The sequence below is a fragment of the Pseudophryne corroboree genome, chromosome 1 (genome assembly GCF_028390025.1).
Source record: "Pseudophryne corroboree isolate aPseCor3 chromosome 1, aPseCor3.hap2, whole genome shotgun sequence".
NCBI classification, from domain to species: domain Eukaryota; kingdom Metazoa; phylum Chordata; class Amphibia; order Anura; family Myobatrachidae; genus Pseudophryne; species Pseudophryne corroboree.
Window position 1 is genome coordinate 1250193437 of NC_086444.1, and position 15428 is coordinate 1250208864.

Sequence of the window (15428 nt, forward strand, 5' to 3'; positions counted from 1 at the left end):
TACGCAGTCGTAAATGACCAAGACACCATAGAAGCTGAACCGCTAGGCCCACCTCACTCAGCCCAGGTTGCTGAACTGGTCGCCCTAACCAGAGCATGTGAATTGGCTAAGGGTAAGTCAGCCAATATCTACACCGATTCTAGATACGCATTCGGGGTAGTCCATGATTTCGGAGCCCTATGGCGCCTCAGAAATTTCATGACGGCAGCTGGTACACCGGTAGCGCATGCAGCTCACATAAAAAGGCTTCTAACAGCGATACAGGAACCCGACAGAGTGGCTGTTATCAAATGTAAAGCACACACATATAGCCAAGACCCGGTATCACTTGGTAACAGCCGAGCAGACGAAGCTGCTAAGTTAGCAGCTGCTACCCCCATACAGACAGACACCACACAATTAATGGTATTTAATACCATTAACACACAGAAGTTGTGTGAAATGCAAAATTTGTGTTCCACACAGGAAAGGGCAGTCTGGAAGGCAAAGGGATGTGGCCAAGAGTCCTCAGGACTCTGGACGGATGGACATGGTAAACCAGTGGCCCCCAGAGCATATCTTCCATGTCTGGCTGAGGCAGCTCACGGGCTGACTCATCTAGGCAAGGAAGGGATGTGCAAATTGGTAAGAGCCTATTGGTGCGCCCCAGGATTCTCCTCTCATGCGAGTAAAAGAGCAATGTCATGCCTTACCTGTTTGAGAAAGAATATTGGAAAGGCAATACCTACAGAACCATCCCATATCCCACCTGCCGGCGGCCCTTTCCAGGTAATACAAATTGACTTCATTCAATTACCCCCTTGTCGGAATTTGAAATATGTACTTGTTTGTATAGATGTTTTCTCGAATTGGGTCGAAGCATTTCCTGCAGCTACAAATACCGCTATGTTTACAGCTAAGAAAATTGTGCAGGAATTTGTATGTAGATATGGTATCCCTAGAATCATTGAAAGTGATAGGGGTACCCATTTTACAGGTGATGTCTTTCAAGGAATGTGTAAGTTGATGGGAATTGATAGCAAGCTGCACACTCCGTACCGTCCACAGGCGAGTGCGAAGGTCGAAAGAGTGAACAGCACTATTAAAAATAAATTGAGTAAAGTGATGGCAGAGACAGGATTGACGTGGCCAGAAGCTTTACCCATTGTATTGTACAGTATCAGAACCACTCCCAGGTCCCCTCTTAATCTGTCCCCCTTTGAAATCTTATTTGGTCGACAACCGCATGTCATGATTAACCCTCAGGATGATTTGAAATGTAACAATGAAGTAACTGTAAAGTACTTGATTAACATGAGTAAACAGTTGAGGAATCAAAATGATAATCTGAAGTTAGTGATTCCTGATCTACCTGATAGTAATTGTCATGACATTGAACCTGGGGATTATGTAATGATACGGAATTTTCTACGCTCAGGTTGCCTTATTGACAGATGGGAAGGACCATACCAGGTCTTATTGACTAGCACTACAGCATTGAAGGTTGCTGAGAGAGAGACTTGGGTCCATTCATCCCACTGCAAGAAGGTTGCTGATCCAGAGAAGTCCCGTGATAAGGAACAGACGGTAGAGGTTGTATCACTGGAGTGTCTGTTCCAGGAGGACTGAGGCGGCACCTGAGCCTTGAAGACCGAGAGCTGTTGTCGACTCCCCACTCCCTTTTATTGTTTTCTCCACTTCCCATCCCCTCTCCCTCAAATGTATTTTTCCTCCTTCTCATTCTTCTTCGTCTCCTCCTCAAAGATGGACTTGCCCCAAGAGACTGTGATCCGGATTTTCCTGTTGACCATGATGTTGACCAGAGCAGTCTGTTCCGGCGAGAGTACCATGGAGGTCGAGAGAGGTTCTGGAATGGGTTCCGATTATGATGATGGAGGCGTAGTTTTCCAAGATCAACCTAACCAACAAGCAAAGGCGAGTATCAGAAAACGATCCGATAGCATTGACCATAGAAGAAATTGTGACGGATTGTTAGCTGAAGAAAATTGTATCTGTAGGCTCTGTAACAATGTCATTGAAGATGGGTGCATTAAGAAATGCCAATACAGTTTTAATATCCATATGGACCGACATCCATTGAGTGATTATCACTCCTTAGTGGGTAATGTATTAAACAAAACAGATTGTTGGGTATGCTCTCAAGTACCTCAGGGTCATAGCAAATCAGGGCTAGTACCATTTCCTTTAACGATAGGGGAGGTACTTGAGTTAAATGGTGGGAGACCGGTGGACCGGAGGTTTAATATCTCCAGCCCTCCTAGTTTGAAGCTCCACCAATACCACGTGGATAGGTCCCTATTATGTTTTAACATCTCCAATCCCAGAAAGCCGGGAAATTGGGAAGTATCATGGAGTAACCACACCATGACCGTTTCACATAGAGCAGATAGAATGCCTACAGATACAGAGCTTGTACGCCACATAGCCAGTAGAGGAAAATCTTTCCGGTATAGATACACCCTAGGAAATAGGATTACTAGAGTTGGAGGAGTATCACCAGGATACTGTGCACATATCGTACAACCTGATACGTGCATTAAGCAGATGGAAGAATTAGGGCTAGGAGATTTCACCTGGAAGGTGTGTAATATGGTAATGTCTTTCTCCGTCCCATATGTTCTCCCCGATGATGCATATTTCATATGCGGGAGAAAGGCGTACAAGTGGCTTGCCCCAAACTCTGAAGGATTGTGTTATATTGGAAGAGTATTGCCTGAAGTGATGACTGTAACACATGATAAAATGAAAGACATACACCGTGGTGCCCAAGCTCCTTATACTCACACTCATTACGAGCACCTCGTTAAAAGACAACTGTCAGAAAGGTTAGAGCATCCGGCCTCTGATCTGATCCATGAATCCACCGGGATTCAGGTTCTGGTGGCGTTAGATTTCACTCGCACCGCTCGAGGAGTGATGAATTATAGATACATTTCCGCACTCGCCAATTTGTTAGATAATATCACTGAAATGTATGATGACACGTTTAGATACACTGGAAGAGAACTCCAAGCTTATAAAACAGAACTGGTACAGCATAGAATGGTTCTTAATTACCTCACAGCAGTGACAGGCGGATATTGTGTTACATTGGCAACACAGTACGGCATAAAGTGTTGCACGTATATCACAAATAGCACCGAGGATCCGGTCGAGGTCATAGACCAAAAGATGGACGATATTCTCCAATTGAAGTGGGAATTTCGCCGAAAACACAATCTCACTCTTGCTGCTGTAGGTAATGAGCTGACTGGTTGGGTGTCATGGTTGAACCCGCGAAATTGGTTCTCTGGTTTAGGAGACTGGGCTCAAGGAGTCATAATGGATGTTGGAAAGTTTCTCCTATGTATTTTAGGTGTCGTTATATCGATTGGATTGATATTTAGATGCGGGCAGGCTTTAATGAGGTGCAAACAAAGTACCAGAGTGATGAGTTTGAGGAGTGAGGAAACTGTAATTAACCTGGATTTGATTTACGACCCAACGATAGAAACAATGATGTGATGAAAATGCGATTTCTACGGTCCGTTTCTTTCACCTGTTTTTCTGGTTTTTCTCCAAGATAACAAGACCCCCTTGGACGAGGAAGTTGATGAGACGCTATACAGACAACGGATAGACCAAAGACGAAGTTTTGACCACTTGAGATATGGACACTTGATGAACTTTGCCATGGATCCCCAGTTTCCCTAGAATTTTTAAAATTACGCTAGCCCAACATTTTTTGTAAATCTAATGGCATTGACAAAGCTTATTGCTCACGCTTAATGAGCAAAACAGCGCAAAGAAGACGACTTTCAACTGATACCGAACAAAACTTCAACCGACAGATGTACATTAACCTGACATAGAATACCACCGCATTTACCGTAATTATGTCTTTTCTTCATTTCTACAACCCTCAGGTAATGACACCCATAGTATAGGGAATACAGGCACAGATATCAGCAATCACATATTCCCCCATTCACGTATCATCAACTAAAATGTGCTCCCCATTTTTTTCAAAATCCGAAAAGAGCTCGGTAAAGTTTGACAGCCCATCCACAGACCTGTACCACGGGATAAGAAGGAATTCAAATGTATACTTCGCAATACCTCGAAGCTTGATTTACAACACGTACGGCACAATGATACATGACCCCCCAAACATGGACTCATACACACATGCTTCTGCTATCACACTAGGTCATACCCTCTTCACACCTACTCCTCTCTCCTCCCTTACCCAACCATGGAAATGAATTAACCCCTGACATATATTTTTCTCCTTTTGAAATGTTTTCAGGAAGTGGCAGTTATTATTGACTGCCAAAGGGTGGACTGTCAAAGTCAGAAAAAATATCTCTATGCACACTACCATATTTGCACCTCACACAGGTCCGTGCTGCGCATGCGTACGCTCTCCCGTACGTGCGCATACTCACAGTCGCGGGCACCCGCAGGCGAATGGTATGCGTATTTACGGTAGAGTTTATGCGATCATAGCGTGCGACTCAATCATTACATATTTTCACTAATAATGTATTTTGTAGATTATGGTCCCTTTGATAGAATCTGAAAGTTTGGTTAATATAGAATGTTCATGAACAGAGGAATCCCTCTTTGTTTGATATGAAGGGTCAGATAGGAGTAATACAGTGGTGTTTAGTATCCATCGGAAGAGTATAAAATTAGCGATATTCCGGTGTTGGTTTGAAGCAGATCAATCGCTCGTGCGAATAGTTATGGACATAAGAAGTTTATGAACATTTACTTTATTTGCACTTTATTACCCATGCGGCGGGAAACCCAGTTTCCCTCCCACCTGAGCAGTTGGAAATAGTCACAGCCCACCTGTATGAATCAACCTATGACCTTTTGTTATAATGCGAAGCCGAATTCCTGTGTCCAATGAACAATGAGATTGTAGGGACCATTGAATTGTATTGTGTGTGGGGCATAAATAGCAGGCCGACCATATCCAACTTGACTCTCTTCAACGGTTCTCATTGCTGATAATCGGGAGCTGGATATCGAGGCGCATGCGATCGTTCCCCTTGTGCGTAAGTTTTCTCCGTAATCATATTGTCTTACTGTGAGCCATCTCTCTCTCTCTCTCTATCTCTCCCTCTCTCTCTACTCTTTCTCTCGTATTTTCCTTAAATTGTATTGTATTTTATTTCCTGTGTAGTTTATCTGGTTAGTTGGTTTATGTTATACTGTAGTGTATGCTTTGTACTGTGATTCTTTTTACAAGTAATAGTCATAATACACATAATAGGTTTCGGACCCTAAGCCCAGGTATCTGTGTATTCTTTATAGTGTTAAGTATTCTCTGAGCGTCGGTGACGCTCAAGCAGCTTTGTAGTTAATCAGGTTACACAAGGTTGCACTTACACTTTGTCTCTACACTAAGGTTTACTGTGTATTTCATTGTTAGAGGTATAGATATAAAGGTTTAACGTTGTGAGCGTCTGCATCGCTGGTGATCTCCTCGTGGTCCCGAGCGCTGCTACGCTATAGCGAATCATTACGATAAGTCAACAGCCAATAGTCTGCCTGCCTGCGATCACCTGGCCGTGAGTGAACGTGACGCCTGAGCGTCTCGATCACAGCTAAGCGATCGATACGCAACTTGCGTACCCTTACGGTACTTCTTACGTAGATAGCGTACAGTGTTCTTAGACCTCATAAAGGGTTATATACACGATAAATATTTAGCTTTATCAGATCCCTGCTCTGATTCTTGCTCTGATACCTGCTCGGCTAGCTGCTTGGACTCACTGCTCGGATCGCTGCTTGGACTCACTAATCGGGTCTCTGCTTGGATCGCTGCTTGAACTCACTGCTCGGATCGCTGCTTGGATCGCTGCTTGGCTCGCTGCTTGGACTCGCTGCTTGGCTCGCTGCTTGGACTCGCTGCTTGGACTCACTGCTTGGATCGCTGCTTGGCTCGCTTGCTGGGCTCACTGCTCGGATCGCTGTTTGGCTCGCTGCTTGGACTCACTGCTCGGATCGCTGCTTGGACTCACTGCTTGGCTCGCTTGCTGGGCTCACTGCCCGGATCGCTGTTTGGCTCGCTGCTTGGACTCACTGCTCGGATCGCTGCTTGGACTCACTGCTCGGATCGCTTCTTGGACTCACTGCTTGGATCGCTGCTTGGCTCACTGCTCAGCTCACTGCTCGGATCAGATTTCATGTACTCGGTTACAGTGAGTGTGTGATGCAGACTCTTACTCGCTCTCACTTGGGCTGCCAGTTTCCTTGTCTCTGACTGCTATGTTGGGACTGACGCTTTGTTCCCTACAATCCCTGTGGTCGGCCATGTGGTCCTGATTACAGCAGGAACTTTTCATCACATGTTTTTGCATTGGGCAAGATGTTTCGGTGCCTTTGGGCAGATATTTATCATTAATCTTGGGATGATTTTGGCGCATTGTAGGCTGTGGTCATTGAGCGCCACGTTTAGCGTTCCTCTGTTTCTTTACGTGAGTTTCCTCGCTGTCCCCTTACATGGGTCTCCTTGCTCTGGTCACTGTCTCTCCTGTGTCCCATCTGTAGCAGGACGGGCCTACTGTAATGTGTAAGTAAATATGTAATGAGCCATGAGTCCCCAGCACAGTGTATTAGACGAGGCAATATATGCTCAGCGGGGGATGCTGGGGTTACTCTGCTCACGGTCTCATCTCTCTCACGCAGGCTGTACCTGGACAAACAGAAGCCGTCCTTCCGCCTGCACTCGGTGAAGTGCGCTGGGACAGAAGTTCACCTCTCCCTGTGTCCTCTGGAATTCTACAAAGTGAACGGCACCGCTGGCTGCCAGGACGGAGCCCCAGTTGTGGTGAGCTGCACCCTTGGGCCTGTATTCTCTGCTCAGGCAGCCTCAGGGCAGGCAGCCATGAAGAAGAAGAAAGTGACGCAGCCGCAGCATGAGGTCAGTATGTGATACCATGAGCCGTAGGGGCCACGTGTACTCCTCATATGTCATTAATGTGACCCGTTCCCATCTTACAGGAGATCATCCGGCTGAAAGGGGGAGCACGTCCAGGGGAGGGTCGTGTTGAGGTCTTGAAGAATGGACAGTGGGGCACGGTGTGCGATGACCGCTGGGATCTGCAAGCAGCTAGTGTGGTCTGTAGAGAGTTGGGCTTTGGAAGCGCAAAGGAAGCCTTGACCGGAGCCCGCATGGGACAGGGTGAGTGGCCAGAGTGACCGCTTCCTGCAGACACGGGGCTGGGCTTTGTGCGCGCTCAGCTATTTCCCAGTATTGTCTGAGGCATATCCGCCAGTTCATGTAATAACAGGTATTGTCATTATTATATGAAGCCCTATAGCAACATTTACACTAACCCGCTTCTCTGTGTGTCCGGGTGCGGCAGCGTTATCTCATCATTGTAATAAGCACCAATACCCCGGGACCCGCGCAGGGGGTAACTCAGATTACTGACTCTTCATAATGAAACATCAGCTCATAAGTAGATAGGTTACAGACAAGAACCCTTCAAATAATGTCCAAAAATTATCTTCGTGCGGTCGCCGTAATACAGAGGAAAATGAAGTCTCGTTAGAGGCGTCACCACAGACAATGGGGGTCATTCCGAGTTGTTCGCTCGCAAGCTGCTTTTAGCAGCTTTGCACACACTAAGCCGCCGCCTACTGGGAGTGAATCTTAACATAGTAAAATTGCGAACGAAAGATTCTCAAAATTGCGTATAGACACTTCGTAGCAGTTTCTGAGTAGCTCCACACTTGGCATCTGCGATCAGTTCAGTGCTTGTCGTTCCTGGTTTGACGTCACAAACACTCCCAGCGTTCGCCCAGACACTCCCCCGTTTCTCCAGCCACTCCCGCGTTTTTCCCAGAAACGGTAGCGTTTTTTCGCACACACCCATAAAACGGGCAGTTTCCGCCCAGAAACACCCACTTCCTGTCAATCAATCACACTCCGATCACCAGAACGATGAAAAATCCTCATTATGCCGTGAGTAAAATACCTAACTGTTTAGCAAATTTACTTGGCGCAGACGCACTGCGGACATTGAGCATGCGCATTCGCGACTAATCGCTCCGTTGCGAAAAAAAAATAACGAGCGAACAACTCGGAATGACCCCCAATATTAATATAAGAACACACATTAATTTAGGAAAGTGCAGTGTGTGGGACAACGATATATTATAAAATCTCAGGTATGTCCGACCCAAGTGTTTATAGCAGTTATTCTGGCATACAATGACCATGACTGCGAGATCCAGCGATACAGTTCTACCCCTTCCTCACCGCGCTTTTCACCGGGGTTATTGCTGGAACAGCCTCAGTCGCAAGTCGGTCTGAAAGAGTCCCCTCAAAAAAAAAAAAACCAGGTCCAGTGTCCCGGCACTTCCACGCGGATAGCCACGCGGGTCGGTCTGGGTAGGGTCTCGGTTACTGGACAGTGTTAATGGTTCTACCTGGATCGCCCGACCTGGGCCCCGTTCACATTATCAGGTGACCCGGATCCCCATGTGCAGTGACCCGGAAATAACCCAGGTTGGTGCCGCGGTGTGAAGTGTTTGTCCCGGGCCTGACCCGGGACTTTGGCGTGAAAGGGGTTTGACTGATCAATAGACTTGTGTGTAATGGCAGTGACCAGAACAAATGGGTGAAAGGCAGCTACACAGAGAGGGTAACTGTGGGCAGAGATAGGGTGAGCCTAAGACCAGCGTGGGAACACATGTAAATAGACTGCCAGCCGCTCATAGGGTAACCCTAGCAGACTCCAGGTGTGAGGGGGTTCCCGGCGGGTCTGGTGGATGCTTTAAAGTAGCAATCATTAAAAAGGCAAAACAAGCCTGGATTTTCCTTTTAAGTGAAGGCTACTTTAAAACATTGGGCGGACTCACCGGGATCCAGGGTAGGTGGAGCAAGGAAAAGAAGGCTGAACAAAACATAAACAAGGAAGGTCAAATAGAGTGGCGTGGAAAGGCAAGGAAAGTGATAAGGACACGGAAGTGTAAGGAAAGCGAGAAGGACACGGAAGTGTAAGGAAAGCGATAAGGACACGGAAGTGTAAGGAAAGCGATAAGGACACGGAAGTGTAAGGAAAGCGATAAGGACACAGAAGTGTAAGGAAAGCGATAAGGACACGGAAGTGTAAGGAAAGAGATAAAGACAAGGCGGGGTAAGGAAAGCAATAAGGACACGGAAGTGTAAGGAAAGAGATAAAGACAAGGCGGGGTAAGGAAAGCGATAAGGACAAGTTGGGGTAAGGAAAGCGATAAGGACAAGGCGGGGTAAGGAAAGCGATAAGGACAAGGCGGGGTAAGGAAAGCGATAAGGACAAGGCGGGGTAAGGAAAGCGATAAGGACAAGGCGGGGTAAGGAAAGCGATAAGGACAAGTTGGGGTAAGGAAAGCGATGAGGACACGGTGGGGTTAGGAAAGCGATGAGGACAAGGTGGGGTAAGGACAGCGATAAGGACAAGGTGGGGTAAGGACAGCGATGAGGACAAGGTGGGGTTAGGAAAGCGATGAGGACAAGGTGGGGTAAGGACAGCGATAAGGACAAGGTGGGGTAAGGACAGCGATGAGGACAAGGTGGGGTTAGGAAAGCGATGAGGACAAGGTGGGGTAAGGACAGCGATAAGGACAAGGTGGGGTAAGGACAGCGATGAGGACAAGCTGGGGTAAGGAAAGGGATATGGACAAGGTGGGGTAAGGAAAGCGATAAGGACAAGGTGGGGTAAGGACAGCGATATGGACGAGGTGGGGTTAGGAAAGCGATAAGGACAAGGTGGGGTAAGGACAGCGATAAGGACAAGGTGGGGTAAGGACAGCGATGAGGACAAGCTGGGGTAAGGAAAGGGATATGGACAAGGGGGGGTAAGGAAAGCGATGAGAACAAGGTGGGGTAAGGAAAGGGATAAGGACAAGGTGGGGTAAGGAAAGTGATGAGGACAAGGTGGGGTAAGGACAGCGATAAGGACAAGGTGGGGTAAGGACAGCGATAAGGACAAGGTGGGGTAAGGACAGCGATATGGACAAGGTGGGGTAAGGAAAGCGATAAGGACAAGGTGGGGTAAGGAAAGCGATGAGGACCAGGTGGGCTAAGGACAGCGATATGGACAAGGTGGGGTAAGGAAAGCGATAAGGACAAGGTGGGGTAAGGAAAGCGATGAGGACCAGGTGGGCTAAGGACAGCGATATGGACAAGGTGGGGTAAGGAAAGCGATGAGGACAAGGTGGGGTAAGGAAAGCGATGAGGACCAGGTGGGGTAAGGAAAGCGATGAGAACAAGGTGGGGTAAGGAAAGGGATAAGGACAAGGTGGGGTAAGGAAAGCGATGAGGACAAGGTGGGGTAAGGACAGCGATAAGGACAAGGTGGGGTAAGGAAAGGGATAAGGACAAGGTGGGCTAAGGACAGCGATGAGGACAAGGTGGGGTAAGGAAAGGGATAAGGAGAAGGTGGGGTGAGGAAAGCGATGAGGACAAGGTGGGGTAAGGACAGCGATAAGGACAAGGTGAGGTAAGGAAAGCGATGAGGACAAGGTGAGGTAAGGACAGCGATATGGACAAGGTGGGGTAAGGAAAGGGATAAGGACAAGGTGGGGTAAGGAAAGCGATGAGGACAAGGTGGGGTAAGGACAGCGATAAGGACAAGGTGGGGTAAGGACAGCGATAAGGACAAGGTGGGGTAAGGACAGCGATATGGACAAGGTGGGGTAAGGAAAGGGATAAGGAGAAGGTGGGGTAAGGACAGCGATAAGGACAAGGTGGGGTAAGGAAAGGGATAAGGAGAAGGTGGGGTAAGGAAAGCGATGAGGACAAGGTGGGGTAAGGACAGCGATGAGGACAAGCTGGGGTAAGGAAAGGGATATGGACAAGGTGAGGTAAGGACAGCGATAAGGACAAGGTGGGGTAAGGAAAGGGATAAGGAGAAGGTGGGGTAAGGAAAGCGATGAGGACAAGGTGGGGTAAGGACAGCGATGAGGACAAGCTGGGGTAAGCAAAGGGATATGGACAAGGTGGGGTAAGGAAAGCGATGAGAACAAGGTGGGGTAAGGAAAGCGATGAGGACAAGGTGGGGTAAGGACAGCGATAAGGACAAGGTGGGGTAAGGACAGCGATATGGACAAGGTGGGGTAAGGAAAGCGATGAGGACAAGGTGGGCTAAGGACAGCGATGAGGACAAGGTGGGATAAGGAAAGTGATGAGGACAAGGTGGGGTAAGGACAGCGATAAGGACAAGGTGGGGTAAGGAAAGCGATAAGGAAAAGGTGGGGTAAGGAAAGGGATAAGGACAAGGCAGGGTAAGGAAAGCGATAAGGACAAGTTGGTGTAAAGAAAGGGATAAGGACAAGGTGGGGTAAGGAAAGCGATAAGGACAAGGTGGGGTAAGGACAGCAATGAGGACAAGCTGGGGTAAGGAAAGGGATATGGACAAGGTGGGGTAAGGAAAGCGATAAGGACAAGGTGGGGTAAGGAAAGGGATAAGGACAAGGTGGGGTAAGGACAGCGATGAGGACAAGGTGGGGTAAGGACAGCGATAAGGACAAGGTGGGGTAAGGAAAGCGATGAGGACAAGGTGGGGTAAGGACAGCGATATGGACAAGGTGGGGTAAGGAAAGCGATGAGAACAAGGTGGGGTAAGGAAAGGGATACGGACAAGGTGGGGTAAGGAAAGCGATGAGGATAAGGTGGGGTAAGGACAGCGATATGGACAAGGTGGGGTAAGGAAAGGGATAAGGACAAGGTGGGGTAAGGAAAGCGATGAGGATAAGGTGGGGTAAGGACAGCGATAAGGACAAGGTGGGGTAAGGAAAGGGATACGGACAAGGTGGGGTAAGGAAAGCGATGAGGATAAGGTGGGGTAAGGACAGCGATATGGACAAGGTGGGGTAAGGAAAGGGATAAGGACAAGGTGGGGTAAGGAAAACGATGAGGATAAGGTGGGGTAAGGACAGCGATAAGGACAAGGTGGGGTAAGGAAAGGGATACGGACAAGGAAATGTAAGGAAAACCAGTGATTCATTATGAAGATGATGAGAGAACATGCACAGGAAAGCTGAGATAAGACTATGCAATAGGGCAGGATACTACAACAGCAAAGCTGACCCGGCTATAGTAAATAGAGAGAATATTGCAGAACTAAAAGTGCAAGAACAGGTTAATATGTGCACCTCTTGCGGGAAGGACATCTTATTAGGGCGGCCACCAAGAGGTCTGTCTTCCATGGCAGAGACTGGAGGAACTCTCTATGGACAGTTATACCCAGGTCATAGAAAGCCCTGGTACTGGCTTGGGGTCATGACCTAAAAGGGGGCGTGTCTATGCCCATTAAAAATAAATGAGATTAAAAAAATATTTATTTGCTGCATAAGTGCTCCACAGGGGCGCCATTCACATCCAGAGGGGGTTGCTCTAGGAAGCGGGTCCCCCCTTCGGCTGGCGCCATCTTCCCAGTGATATTTGGGAAGATGACGCATGTGCTCTAGAGAGCAAAGACTGTCCGCTCTTAGGCCCTCATTCCGAGTTGTACGCTCGTTATTTTAAGGCGCATGCGCAATGTTCGCAGTGCGTCTGCACCAAGTAAATTTGCTAATAAGTTTGGTAATTTACTCACGGCTTTATGAAGAAATTTCTTCGTTCTGGTGATCGGAGTGTGATTGACAGGAAGTGGGTGTTTCTGGGCGGAAACTGGATGTTTTATGGGTGTGTGCGAAAAAACGCAGCCGTTTCTGGGAAAAACGCGGGAGTGTCTTAAGAAACGGGGAGTGTCTGGGTGAACGCTGGGTGTGTTTGTGACGTCAAACCAGGAATGAAACTGACTGAACTGATCGCAGTGGCAGAGTAAGTCTCGAGCTACTCAGAAACTGCAAAGAAATTTCTATTCGCAATTCTGCGAATCTTTCGTTCACAATTCTGCTATGCTAAGATTCACTCCCAGAGGGCGGCGGCTTAGCGTGTGCAATGCTGCTAAAAGCAGCTAGCGAGCGAACAACTCGGAATGAGGGCCTTACTGCGCAGCGCCAAAAAGCAATAGAACCAGTAAGCTACAGGTGCCGGAGGCCTTAGTGCTAGGGGACTCTAAAAGATAGGGAAGTGTAGAGATAGGGAGTAATACTGTTTCATTTACTGACAGTCCAATGTGATAGCAGCATGGAAGTAAATGCCACAGCAGGTTGCGTATCAGCCCTGGGTCCTGCGCATTGTCTCTGACCGCTCATTGTAGTGAGAGCGATGTATTTCTCTGTGATGACGGGAGTGCACAGGGAGGGGTGCAGTAAGCTCCTGTAGGGAATCAGTGGGGACCATATGTTAGTAACTAATGCTACATCTATACTATTGGCATAGCACTGCTCCTTACAATCCTTCCCCAGTCTTTAGGAGATGTATACTGGTTAGGGGGTTAGGTTTATTTAGGAGACAGGACAGTATACAGCGACGGGTGGTGAGATGGAGGATGGTTTCTGTATATCATCCTCCTCTTTATCCTGAACGCGCTGAACATCACCGTGATTCCTTCTCTCTGCGCTCTCCTCTCCAATGATGTATAACGTTCCTTCCTATAGGCATGGGACCCATTCACATGAACGAAGTCAAGTGTTCAGGAACTGAGAAATCCCTTCTCGAGTGTCAGTACAAGAACATCACAGAAGAGGACTGCAAGCACACCGAGGACAGCGCCATAAAGTGCAACATTCCATACATGGGGTACGACGCAACGGTCAGTAACCACAAGCCCTTACCAATCACATTGTGCGGTTATAGGGTGGTTGTATGGTGGAGTGATGGCTATGTGTGTGACGCAACGGTCAGTAACCACAAGCCCTTACCAATCACATTGTGCGGTTATAGGGTGGTTGTATGGTGGAGTGATGGCTATGTGTGTGACGCAACGGTCAGTAACCACAAGCCCTTACCAATCACATTGTGCGGTTATAGGGTGGTTGTATGGTGGAGTGATGGCTATGTGTGTGACGCAACGGTCAGTAACCACAAGCCCTTACCAAACACATTGTGCGGTTATAGGGTGGTTGTATGGTGGAGTGATGGCTATGTGTGTGACGCAACGGTCAGTAACCACAAGCCCTTACCAATCACATTGTGCGGTTATAGGGTGGTTGTATGGTGGAGTGATGGCTATGTGTGTGACGCAACGGTCAGTAACCACAAGCCCTTACCAATCACATTGTGCGGTTATAGGGTGGTTGTATGGTGGAGTGGTGGCTATGTGTGTGACGCAACGGTCAGTAACCACAAGCCCTTACCAATCACATTGTGCGGTTATAGGGTGGTTGTATGGTGGAGTGGTGGCTATGTGTGTGATGCAACGGTCAGTAACCACAAGCCCTTACCAATCACATTGTGCGGTTATAGGGTGGCTGTATGGTGGAGTGATGGCTATGTGTGTGACGCAACGGTCAGTAACCACAAGCCCTTACCAATCACATTGTGCGGTTATAGGGTGGTTGTATGGTGGAGTGATGGCTATGTGTGTGACGCAACGGTCAGTAACCACAAGCCCTTACCAATCACATTGTGCGGTTATAGGGTGGTTGTATGGTGGAGTGATGGCTATGTGTGTGACGCAAAGGTCAGTAACCACAAGCCCTTACCAATCACATTGTGCGGTTATAGGGTGGTTATATGGTGGAGTGATGGCTATGTGTGTGACGCAACGGTCAGTAACCACAAGCCCTTACCAATCACATTGTGCGGTTATAGGGTGGTTGTATGGTGGAGTGGTGGCTATGTGTGTGACGCAACGGTCAGTAACCACAAGCCCTTACCAATCACATTGTGCGGTTATAGGGTGGTTATATGGTGGAGTGATGGCTATGTGTGTGACGCAACGGTCAGTAACCACAAGCCCTTACCAATCACATTGTGCGGTTATAGGGTGGTTGTATGGTGGAGTGATGGCTATGTGTGTGACGCAACGGTCAGTAACCACAAGCCCTTACCAATCACATTGTGCGGTTATAGGGTGGTTGTATGGTGGAGTGATGGCTATGTGTGTGACGCAACGGTCAGTAACCACAAGCCCTTACCAATCACATTGTGCGGTTATAGGGTGGTTGTATGGTGGAGTGATGGCTATGTGTGTGATGCAACGGTCAGTAACCACAAGCCCTTACCAATCACATTGTGCGGTTATAGGGTGGTTGTATGGTGGAGTGATGGCTATGTGTGTGACGCAACGGTCAGTAACCACAAGCCCTTACCAATCACATTGTGCGGTTATAGGGTGGTTATATGGTGGAGTGATGGCTATGTGTGTGACGCAACGGTCAGTAACCACAAGCCCTTACCAATCACATTGTGCGGTTATAGGGTGGTTGTATGGTGGAGTGATGGCTATGTGTGTGATGCAACGGTCAGTAACCAAAAGCCCTTACCAATCACATTGTGCGGTTATAGGGTGGTTGTATGGTGGAGTGATGGCTATGTGTGTGACGCAACGGTC

At 48.0% G+C, this 15428-nt stretch overlaps 1 protein-coding gene across 8 annotated transcripts in view; it reads left to right on the forward strand.

Annotated features, from left to right (window-relative positions):
• The window catches only part of LOXL3 (lysyl oxidase like 3), a 208568-nt gene that overhangs the window by 121839 nt on the left and 71301 nt on the right, over nt 1-15428 (forward strand). For all 8 annotated transcript variants that reach the window (XM_063925933.1, XM_063925924.1, XM_063925875.1 and 5 more), the window contains 3 exons: nt 6682-6916; nt 6997-7177; nt 13531-13685. In XM_063925933.1, coding sequence (XP_063782003.1) covers nt 6682-6916; nt 6997-7177; nt 13531-13685 — 571 coding nt within the window. The remainder of the gene's footprint in view (nt 1-6681; nt 6917-6996; nt 7178-13530; nt 13686-15428) is intronic.